At 41.4% G+C, this 12,286-nt stretch overlaps 1 protein-coding gene across 1 annotated transcript in view; it reads right to left on the reverse strand.

Moving 5' to 3' along the window:
* Positions 1-5,916: 5,916 nt before the first annotated feature.
* The window catches only part of kcnh5b (potassium voltage-gated channel, subfamily H (eag-related), member 5b), a 129,961-nt gene continuing 123,591 nt past the window's right edge, over positions 5,917-12,286 (reverse strand). Inside the window, exon 13 of the mRNA XM_022191873.2 lies at positions 5,917-8,343. Coding sequence (XP_022047565.2) covers positions 7,261-8,343 — 1,083 coding nt within the window. The 3' untranslated portion in view covers positions 5,917-7,260. The remainder of the gene's footprint in view (positions 8,344-12,286) is intronic.

Raw genomic sequence — 12,286 nt, forward strand, 5'->3', positions numbered from 1 at the left:
AATACAGAAAGATAAAGGAAAAGCTTAGTGAAGGGCCCCGTTCATTCAAATCATCCCCAGGACGGATGAAAAATTAATCCTGAAGTGAAGCAATAAAGAATTCTATCACTACCCGGGAGATGACTTCCATTTCCTTTAGATGCAATGTGCTCCGATTGAATCAGGCTGATGGATAATTTCAATAAACGAGGCCCTTCTGTTGCCGAGATTGAGGATCGGCGAGGTCCGTCAGTCGGCAGGACGCAGACGGACGGACTAAACATCATCAGCATGCCAAGGAGATGAAGAGAGATGAAAGATAAGAGAGAGGATAGATGGAGCATCAGAGGGGAAACAAGATGCTGGAAGAGGAAGGAGGTGTTTTCAAAGAGACAGGAGGAGAAGACCTCCTACAGGCTTCAAGGCTGAACGTAAGAGGAAGGAAAGTGCTCTTGGAGAGAAAAAAGGGGAGACGAAATAAACTCAAAAAACCTTCCCTGCTCCCAGTGAAAAAGCCCGAGAGCAGCAGAAGGAGGGTTGTTGTACATTCAAGTGGCGAAGAATCCAGTGCTGAAAGGTGAGTCGGTGTTTTAGATCACAGGAGGAGCTGCCCTTCACCGCCTCGTCTCGTTTAATAAAGACCAGCTGACAGGCTTCAGGTGAATCCGCCGTCCTGCGCCTCATCATCTGCTGCTGAGGGAACACTTTCCTGCACTTTTATAGCTCAGTATCGCAAATCTAAAAATTTTTTTCCTCCAACACCACTCTGGCCAAGTTACTCGCTGCTGCACTGAAAGTTTTTAGGACCTAAAAGCTGAACACGCTGGAACTATTTCAGGAAAGTGTCACGAACTTTAAGATACTGGACGCTGGGAGATGGAGAATTAATTGGTTTGTGGGAAAATCGTGATGAAATTGGTGCCAAACGACAAGGGGTCCAATAAATCCTGAGCTGATATGAATTTTGTCACCTCAGCGACATTATTTCTCGAACGTTTTGCTTGAGAACACACACCGAGAGACGAGCCACAACATTAAAACCATCCGTCGAATATCGTGAAGATGAGACGGCACCTATCCAGAAACCTTAAGGAGTCCTGTGGTTTGAGGCAACAAGACGTTTGCAGAAAATACTTTAAGACCTGGAACCTGCAAAGAAAAAAACTAATTTAAGGGAAACTGATTCCTCGAAGAGCAGAAGTTTTTAAATTTTCTACAACTTTGGAGAAAGTCTGAAGAGACACCGAACAACTGTCTTTTATTTCCCACCTTCTTTTGTGGATTTAGTTCTATTATAAGATCATATTTTAATGACAGAACATCTGCAGACTCTGACAGTGACTAGATTTACAACGGTAGAATAGGCGTGAAATGCGTTCTGGGAGATTTTAGTCATTTATATTCCTTCTGCTCCTCCAGCTGTGTCACTAAGTGATTTCCTTGTTTCCTAAAAAGCTTTTAACGTCTCCGGAGAATCGAGTCTCTGCTGCCAAATGAGACCAAAGCAGTCGAGCTGCGACGCATTATGGTCTGTTTCAGTGGTATTAGTGCACAAAAAGAGGCAACAAACAAGGCGTCAAACTGTAAACTTGTACCTCAGTGTGATAAAATAGCTTCTGGTATCTATAGGAAATTAAAAACGCTTCCAACAGGTAACTGGATATGGATTTTCCTCTCAAACTGAGTTGCCAGTTAAGATAACGTGTAGTGTAGCAAGAAGATTAAAATCAATCTGCACATCGAAACCTTTTGGATCAAATGCATACTGCATCCAAAATATACCCAAACCCATCACACATTTATGAATCTAGGAGGGATAAGTCCAAAACCAAACATGAATAAAAATCCATCTGAACAGATCAAGAAAAGTCTAAAAGTTGGTCCATAAATTTGGTAGAAAATAACAGTAAAACAGCAAAACAAGAGAGAAAAAGTTCTAATTAAGGTCCTTATTAATAAATAGTAATTTAAATGACAGCAGCAGTATGTGAAGGGGTTTTTCTTCTAGTTCGTTGAGTTTGAACTTTTTAAATGTGGCGCCAGTGTTCAAAAATCAAAAACAGCGTATTGCAGCCGCACCAGAAACAGAAAAATAGATTATCACAATAAAACAGGAGCAGTTTGTGATCATTTTCACTCTACGACGAGACATTTTCACCACAATAAAACAGGAGCAGTTTGTGATCATTTTCACTCTACGACGAGACATTTTCACATTTTAACAAGATATTATAATGTTAGAATGAAAATGTTAATATCAAAATGAGATATTTTCACCTTATTGCCAAATATCTACACATATTTTGACATTATAAAGAGATATTTTCCCATTATAACCAGTGTTCATGTCGTAACGATATGTTTTTAATGTTACAAGATATTTTAACATTCTGACATAGTGTCACATTAAAATGAAATATTTTCCAGTCACAACAAGATATTTATGTGATGCAACAAAATGTTTTTGTGCTATAAAGAAACATTTTCATGTTATAGCGAGATAGCTTGTTGCTCTAAGTTAATATTTTCACATCATAATGACATTATTTCAGGATATAATGCCATTTTCACATTCTGAAATATTTTCACATTATAATGTGATTATTTAATGCTCACAAAATATTTTCACATCTTGAGATATTTTCAAGCTACAACAGAACATTTTGAGGTTACAACGAGATATTATTGCAGCATAACGAGATATTTTCACATTTTGAAATATTTTCACGTCAGATTTTTTTTATGATCCAACTGAATATTTTTGTGGTCTAAAGAAATATTTTCCCCATTATAACAGGATATTTTTGTTGTCATAATTTAATATTTTCAGATTACAGAGATTCTTGCAGGATATGACATATTGACATATAACAACATGTTTTCACATTTTGAGCTCATTTCAAGTTATAAGATATTTTCACGTTATAACAAAATATTTTGAGGTTAAAGCGAGATATTATTGCAGTACAAAAATATTTTAATATTTCAAAATATTTTCATGTTATAACAAGATATTTTGGAGTCAAAACAAGATTTTTTTATGACTCGACAAAATGTTTTTGTGTTGTAAAGAAATACTTTCAGGTTAATATTTTCAGATTAAAATAAGCTATTATCAAGTCATAGCAATATATTTTGAGGTTATAACAAGATATTATTGCAGTGCAATGAGATATTTTCACATTTTAATGAGATATTTTTATGATCCAACAAAATGTTTTTGTGGTATAAAGACATTCTCATGTCATAACAAGATATTTTGTTGTTATAACATTTTTAGGATATAATGAGATTATTTCAGGCACATTTTCACAGTTTTAGCTAATTTCAAGTTATAACAAAATATTTTGAGGTTCTAACAAGATTATTGCAGTGTAACGAGATATTTTCACATTTTGAAATATTTTCATGTTATAACAAGATATTTTGATGTCGTAATGGGATATTTCCATGATGCAACTAAATGTTTTTGTTGCATAAAGAAATATTTTGAGGTTATTTTGAGGCAGTATAATGAGATATTTTCACATTTTGAAGTATTTGTATGCTATAAGGAGATATTTTCACATCATAAGAAGATGTTTTAGTGTTCTTATAACATCAAAATATTTTTTTGGAACTTGAAAATTGTTCAAATGTGAAAATATGTTGTTAAATCTTGAAATAATATCATAGTCTGAACATATTAGGTTTTAAAAACAAATTATCTAATTATAACGTGAAAATATTTCTTCATACCACAAAAACATTTTGTTGGATCACAAAAATATCTCATGAGTATAACGAGATATTATGGTGTTATGCGATATATTTGTGCTATGACAAAACATTCCATGAGATATTTTCACATTCTACTTAAAAATAAAACATTAAAATAAAATTTTTGTATGTTATAACAAAATATTTTCACATTATTGCACAGGAAATCAAAATATTCTCATGTTTTAATGTGATATTTTCACATTATTTTGACGTTCAAAGTCATCACATCCTAACAAGAAAGTTTCGTTGTGAAATATTCAACAGATTTTCTCGTCATGCCGTAATATTTTTCCGTTAGCGGTGCGGCGGCAACACGCTGCTGCAGTTTCAGGATATTTCGGACTTGATATGTCAGAATTAGCTTCGTGCTATTAGCATGTTAGCTTTGAATATAAACATTTTGATATGTGGAATGTAGCCTTTAGCATGTCGAAAAGCTAGCAGATTAGCTCAAATAAAATTGAAGCTAACAGGAATTAGCTTCTGTTCCTACAAGAAAACCCAACAAAGTCGAGGATTCCGGGGTTTAAAAGCTTTCCCGTTTGTTTGGTGGATAATAACTGATATATTAACCCCCTCAGATAAATATAGATGCAGAATTTTGTCTAATCCCGGCTATGAAACCACAAACAGCCTCCTGTAAATAGTGAGAATCGTTGCATAGCTTTGCGTGACATTCGGTGTAAGCGACGTCTAAGATGTGAAGCTCGTGTTGGTCTATGAAGCTGCAGCAGTAGCCATCATTAAACCTCGTTCCTGCCTCGAACCTCGGGGGCAAAGTTGCCTTAAGTTGCTGCTGAGTTGCCCCTGAGCAAGGCACTTACCCCTGACGGCTGCAGGGGATCTGCTCAGCGGCCAGCGGCACAAAGGACGACGGATAGAAACTCCAAACTGTCACTGAAAGTGAAGCAGGTTGTAGCAGAAAACGGGCCGACGGCAGGAATAAAACGCCGTCATTTACACAACAGAAGACATTAAAACTGAGCTCGCTCCAAACACTACAACATGATTAGCATATTCTCAAAACCGCAGCGATTTTCTGCACATTAGCATCTCAAAGTTGTAAAATCTCATCAGTTTCCAGTCTGCTGACAGAGCAGAGAAACACAGCGGTTTAAATTTAAGTGGTGTTTTGGTGGAAATGACACTAAAGTTCTGTTTTTGTTGATATTTCATTCCGAGAATAAAATAACGAAGCTGGAAAAACTGATTTTCACACCTCAATTATTCTTTTTTGTGCACAACAACCTGTCAGGATCACACTACACAATTATATTTTTGAAATAAGAATCATGATGCTCCAATCCTGCCAAGATTTAAAATGGATATGTGGCATAAATCAATCACAGAGATTTTTAAAGGCTTAGATGATTTGGAAATGTGCCACCATTAAAAGAGTCACAGTTAAATAAACAAATGTTGGGTTTCAGGTTTTCTGCTGGCCAACCCTGCAGGAAAGCCAAAAAAATGTTGGGAAGAGGGCGTCTACAAAGTTGTTCACCCTTCTGAAAAACCCTACTGCAACTTCTTGAAGGTCCCATACGGTGAAAATCCATTTTTATTGTGTTTTGTAGTTGCTAAGCTATGAAGACGTTTAGCTATTTAGCCTCCTGGGGTTAAATGCTAAAAAAGAATTCGCCCCAGGTGCTATCTCACACCTAACCAACCAATCGTAGTTAAAGTCTGTATAGCTCCGCCCCCTCACTGCTTTCAGGTGGACCAATCAGAATGAGTCCATCAGGTTGATTCACTCTCAACAGCTGCTTCTGCTAAACTCTAAAATGTCTAAATTGCTAGCAAAAGATAACTGGCTTTCAGAGCAAAAAAGCCGGTTTAGAACTGAATTTTAACCAGGAGTTATGCAGTTATGGTGAAATGAAGCATCTTTGTGGTAGTTTGATCTGAAAAACCGAAAAGTTGACACACTGTGAGAACATGACAGAATTTGATGAATTTGCTGGAACGAGGCACAATATGGTACATTTAAATCTACAAATTCTCTACTGTGATGCTCTGTGTTGGATTTGTGCTCTCTGATCCTGAGTTAGTGTGCAGAAATAAATGATATTTTCCATGTTTTGTCCTTTTAACACGTGTCTTGGCATCTAAAACAACCTTAACCCTGACTTTAGGAGTCCATTAAACTCAACATAGTCAGTTTCGGCACGTCTTCCTCTAGTTGGTTAATGTTCTTCCACTTTAAGCCCATTTTCTGCCACCTTTCCTTCACTTCACTCCGTCTGGTGTAACAAAGCAGGAATCTATGGGTTTACGATCAGATGAAGCTCCTCTGATGGCTACTGTACATCTGTGGTCTTATTCAACGCGATGCTTTGTGCGTTTTGAGGGAGGAAAGAAGGGCGAAGGACGGCGTCTGAATCTCACAAGACCTGAAAAACAAACGCAACGACTGATTCACCTCCTGTGAAGAAAAGGTCTCGATGGGCCTTCGGGCGTCGCAGCGAGAGACGGCGTCACGCTGCGTCCGATGCGTGTCAGCTCTCATACGTGTAAGCACGGAGCATAAAACTACTCCTCCTGCATGCACGTCTTCAGAACCGATCTCATAAAAAGTCGAGTGTTCCATTTTTTACTACTTGAGCTTTCTGCGGTGAAGCTGTTAATGGAATCGGGAGCTGCAGGGAGACGCTGGTTAAGACCGCCGTGTTGGATTACATGAGTGGACTTTTATGTGAACTAAACTCCGTGTTATTTCCCCAAAGCCTTCTTGTCATCCCGGCTTTACCCAAAGTGCATTCTGCCATCCCTGATTCTTGCAGAGGAATGGAACAAAAAAGGAAGGAAAAAAAAAGAATAAAAACTTTCATTCACCAAGGTAGAATACCCCAGCGATGCATAGACACGAGGAGAACAAAGTAAGGGTTCACCAGACACCAGAACTGAAGGACGTTTCCGTAGTCAAAAATAGAAATTATCATAAGAAGCAAAAAGTCACTAATTAATATTAAAAAATCCCTCCCTGCTCTGAGGGACGCTGCTTCTGGGAATCTATGTTCATAGAGGGCGACGTGAGAACAAACTATTTCATCTCACAGGCAAAGAAACAAAAGAAGAAACTCCTTCCTCCTTTCTCTGATAAATAATCCATGCACCGTGCCTTTGCCAGGAAACCCTTTTAGTTATTCAATGTTTATAGTGCTACCAGTATGCAAACCCTGAATGTCCACATAGTAAATTATCAATGAAAAATATTCATATGTACAGTGTAGCTCAATAAAACGTCTCTTTAAATTCAATCTGCATGCAGTCAACTGCATAATATACAGGCAAGAAGTACGGTCAGGTGGAGTTTCTTTGGCAGGCCAGAATCCAGCTGGACATGCATAGAGAGGTATGTACAATCATAACCGGCTCCGGGTCACTGAGGAGGTGCAGCTCTGACCTGGAGGCTGAATCAGTGTGCAAACGTTAAGAGGCAACCAGTGGTGCAGCTGGAGGCAGCAGCTGGATAAGGAGGCGCTGCTCCAGAAGGTCTCAGCACCACTGGTTCAGCTCTCTTCAAAGCCCGTCGTCCCGCTCTGAGTCGGGGGAAACAGGCCTGGAAACGGTGAAGATGTCCTGACGTTGGATTTTTGTTTTGGGAGTGATGGAGGCGGGCGGCGCCCCGGTGGACGGTCGCCGCTTCTCCGACAGCAGTTTGATGATCTCGGCTACCTGACTCTCCAGGGCGCCCAGACGGCCTCCCAGAGTCTGGATGTCGCCTCGGAGCTCCAGCCGGGTCTCATGCAGCGCCGCCTGCAGGGCCTGCTCTGGGATCGGGCAGAACGGGTGAGGAGACCCGGGTCCCCCGGGGAGAGGGCTGTGGAGGAGGGGGGTGACGGCAGCGGGGGTCCTGGCCTCTCCGGCCCGGTCGATCCTCAGCTCGCTCTTGGTGATGCCGCTGTCGCAGGAGTCCGTCTTACGGAGCGGGTTGTTGCTGCCGCCCTCCTCGACCTCACCGCCCCCCGCCTCCTGACCTTTACCGTCCTGAGAGAGCATCTCCACGGAGACGGCCTTCACGCTGTTGTTCAGACCCTCCTTCCTCGTCTCCACCGGAGCCATGTTGTTCTTCAGCCTCATCCAGCCGCTGGCCTTAGCGGTCGGTTTCCCCAGAGCCGGACTGGAGTTGACCTTCAGCCGGACGCTCTGCTCGCCGCCGGCTGCACTGGGCTGCAGCTCCATGATGTCACAGTTGTTCTGCTTGGCGGGCGGCTCGCTGGGATGGCTGTAGGCCAGCGAGCTCTGCATGGGCGTCACCTGAGACACGGTGAGGACGCTGCTGCTGGGCGGAGCTCCGTTTTGCAGCGAGACATGCGGCCGCTGCAGGCTGAGCGGCAGCGAGTGCTGCAGGCTGGAGTGGCCCAGCTGCAGGCTGTGGGGGTGGAGGTGCTGCTGGTGCTGCTCCACCTGCAGCTGGTTCTTCTCCAGGTCCAGCTGCGAGGCGGCGGCGGCACCCTGGTTACGGAGCTCCTTCTGCTGCTTGAACTTCTGGAAGAGCTTCCTGACCGGGTGGTCCTGCGGGATGGTGAGCTGCACCTCGTTCTTCGCCCGCTGACGCTCCTCTTCCTCCTTCTTCACCTCGCTGATCTTGCGGAAAATTATCTGCAGAGAAAACACACAGAAGAACAACAGGCTGCTTATCGTTTCATATGAACACTATGAATAATAATCCTCTGTGTTTTATTGCCCACATTAATCACCAGAGATAAGCAGAGGAAAAAGAGGGTTTATTATTATGGAAATGTGTCAGTCTGTCAGGACACCTCCACCTGAGAACCTCCACATGTCTTCGCTGCTCTCAGGTTCTGCAGAGCGTCTGACTGCTGGAGCTCCGTGTTAAATTATCCATCAGCGCTGTTACACCTCCTCCGGTATTATCAGCCTCAGTCTGGCGCCAGCAGCTCTCCTGGCTCCTCTTACACACTAATTACATTGGGAATGACAGAAATCCCTGCCAGGCAGCAGCCGTCCAACTGCCTGTTTAACTGTTATTCTTAGTTAAAATGATAAAGCTCCCAGTAGACGGCGATCTGAGCAGATCCCCGAGTCCTAACCCACCAACCCACCGACATCTACTTCCTCCAACCTCTGAACCAGAAGACACGAGGAAACCAAGACGCCACATCAATCACTTCAAAGCTCTCTGGAGGCTGCGACCTGAAAGATTAACACTTTTAATTAATTTAACTTTGACCTGTCAAGAGGGGTTTGATAAAAGGTAATTGAAAAGTTTTTTTCTTCTTTTTGACTCCTGAAAAGAACAGCGAGCGTTTCCTCTACAAACGAACCAAGACGAGAAGCTGTCAGAGCGGCTGATGCTGATGTGATGAACCTGTGTTTAGCTAACAATCAGCTCCCATCAGCTGCAGCTCTGACAGCTTCCTCTCGTTAGCCTGACATGCGTTACAGAAGTTAATGCATCCAAACAGCACAGAGAAAACCACCTCAGTGAATCAGTCAGCTACACACAAAGTGTCAGATGAAGTAAAACGGAACTTTTTTTACATTTAATATCTTTTGGAGCATCAAAACATGCTGCAAATCTTTGATTATTTTCATTTCTTTTAATTTTACAGGTTCAACCATGTCCTCCAGGGTTTGAGCTCAACCTGAAGTCTTCACTACACATCACATTTCTGCCAAGTAAACTAAAAAAATGCAGAAAAAAAATCAGTTAAATCTGACTGTGTTAGTTGTGGGACAATTCTGTGCATGTCATCGGCAATAAGGGAAGAAACCAACCGTCGCACAGCTCATCATTCTGACAAAACCGCTGAGACAAGGTGACAACTTCCACCTGCTGTTCACTTCTCAAATACTCCCCCACGTACTCTGAATAATGACAGTCCTCATTTGAAGTCCAATTTTTCACTAAGGTGGTTTGTATGATGGTTTAGAATCAGTTCTTTAGTCAAGCGGAAACGTCTCGGGTTGCAGTTCCTCAAATGTCCACTAGAGGCTCAAAAAATGAATCAGTCCCCATAGACCTCCATGTTAAAATGTCCACATTTGCAGCAGAAATAAACAGGTTTAAAGTTTGAAGCAGAAACAGTTTTGGTCTCTATAGCTAATTGTCTTGTTACTGGCAACTGGACAGGTTGAGAATTTTGTTTAAACCCAACTTATTAAATTGTAGTATGGTTTAAAGTTGTGCAAATTCAAAGGTGTCTGTTTTAAAGTGACAGGTGAACACTTGAGATGTTTCAAATATTCAAAATACAAATGTTTTCCTTAAAATTATGTTTACAGTTTTTAATAATACAATAATATTTTTTAAAACTGCAGTTCCTCAAATGTCCACTCGAGGCCTCCAAAAGCGATTCAATCCCCATAGACCTCCATGTTAAAATGTCCAACTTTACAGCAGAAATAAACAAGTTTACAGCCTGGAACAGAAACAGTTTTGGTCTCTGGAGCTAATTTCTCCATTTGTGACAACTCTAGAGAAAGAATCTTCATTTAATTTAGCCATTGACATTTTATTATGGTTTAAAGTTGTGTATAATTAAGGGTGTGACCAGATATTTGTACCGTCCAAGAAAGCTCTATGGTCCAAAGCATTCACAGCTCTACTCATGCTTCACCTTTATGCTCATTTTAAATTAGCTAGGAGTTAAGAGAAGTAAGGCACTGGCGAGATGGAGGAAGCCGGACCACCTGAGCTTTCAATAAGTAAGAGTCATCCATCTTTATATACATTTGTTGGTTTCAGTAGCTAAAGAACCAGGTCTCTGATGGGAAAACTGGCTTAAGAGAAGATCTTGGTCTCGAACCAAGAAACACTTATGCCAAGTAAACTAGAAAAGCTTTTCCCCAAATTTTTTAAAACGTCTTGACAAAACATCTCCATCGTTTCCAGTTTTTCACCAAGGCAGTCTGTGCAGTCGGACTGCATGATACAAATCATCGTCAAAATCTTAATTTTCAGTGTAGGTTGATGTTTTGTTGTTGGTTTCCACACTTTAGTAGATTTTGGAAGTCATAACATGCAGATAGCAGCAGGAGAGGACAGAACTGTCTAAAGGCTGATATCCCATAGTCCACACCTGGTCAGTCAGAAGAGCTCAGTTGGGGTTAATGTGGACTCAACACCCTAATTTTCTAAAAACATTGAGGATTCCTTAGTCTTGACAGTTTGTGTTTCACCTTTAAAACCTAATTTGACAAAGGCTTTTTCACTTGCTGGACTTGTTGAGCTTCAAAAACAAGAGCTGACGGAGCCACAGGAGCTTAAACTTGGCTAGAAACTACACATCAGACCATTAACCAGGAGCTCAGATTGGTACAAAGCCTCGCTGATACCGTCCTCGACTGAAAAGAAGCTTTTTGATGCCGCAGACTCGCTCTATTTTACCCACATCTTTGCCTGCCAGTCAGACAGAAAACTGGAATTGAAAATAGGCCCTACAGTGTCTTTAAAACTCGCCTTGACGGCAGCAGGACGACTCGTTTCTCTCCACTCAGCTTAATTCCTGCGGACCCGATTATTCCGTCCTTCCGTCTAGTCCACACGTGGCGTCTAATGCACGGTCTGAAGTGTCGGTCCGCCGTGACACTCGAACAGAACAAGCAGGAGTCATGAGTAACGCTGCTGAATGGGGAAGCGAGAAGTCAGAAGAAAAGGCGAGACGGATAAATGGCTGCTAAATGAAACCAGAAGCTTCTGCAGCGTCACGACGGAGAACACGGCTGTGGAGTGCGAGTCGAAGCATGACACGGTGTCTCAGCTAGAAGTGAGGAATCATATTATATAACTAATATCTGAGACCTCTGATGACATGCAGCCTTTCAGCTCATTACCTGAATACGTTATGAAATTAGCCACTATTGAACACTCGCTGTAAGGCCTCACAATGTTTATTCACGTCTGGGTTTCCTGCTTTGCTTCTTTGAGAGAGGCTTTTTGAAAAAAACACTATTCACCAGCAGAGTAACTCAGTTAATGATTTTTTTCTCTCGCAGCAGCACTTCTTTTCAAACTTTACACTTTATCAGCGGCTCGTTTGTAAATGTAACCTGATTGGCTCACACGCTGCACAAAAAGTAGAATTGATTGCTTAGAAAAAAGATGACTCCAGTTTATAGAGTTCCTATTGGGTTTAACAGGAATGAACATGGAATAAATCACAGTTTACTAAACAAAAACGCCAGAGAGTTTAGAGTCTTTTTTTTTATGCTTGAATTTGGTTAAAAAAAACATTTTTTGTGTGTTTTATGGCGGTTAGAGACTCGGGGGTGTAAAATAAAAGATGTTTGTATGTTCAGGCCTGACAGCTTGACAAACCAGACAGAATTTTACCACCAAACCACCAACTGAACCGTTTCCAGGCGAACCTTTTAGAGTCAGTTTCAAAACCGATGTTGTCGTCGAACAAACTCACCAAACACACGAATTAAAAATAACTTTTGATGGAGATTCAGGCATATTTCCAGGTCAAATTATTGTTCAGAAGGCTAGAAACAACAGCAGTCCTTTTCTGGGCTGTCAATCAAAGACTCAGAGTTTCCTTCCTGAAGGGGGCGGGGCCAACAGCAGTTCATTGGT

The sequence above is a fragment of the Acanthochromis polyacanthus genome, chromosome 1, assembly GCF_021347895.1.
Source record: "Acanthochromis polyacanthus isolate Apoly-LR-REF ecotype Palm Island chromosome 1, KAUST_Apoly_ChrSc, whole genome shotgun sequence".
Classification (NCBI taxonomy): domain Eukaryota; kingdom Metazoa; phylum Chordata; class Actinopteri; family Pomacentridae; genus Acanthochromis; species Acanthochromis polyacanthus.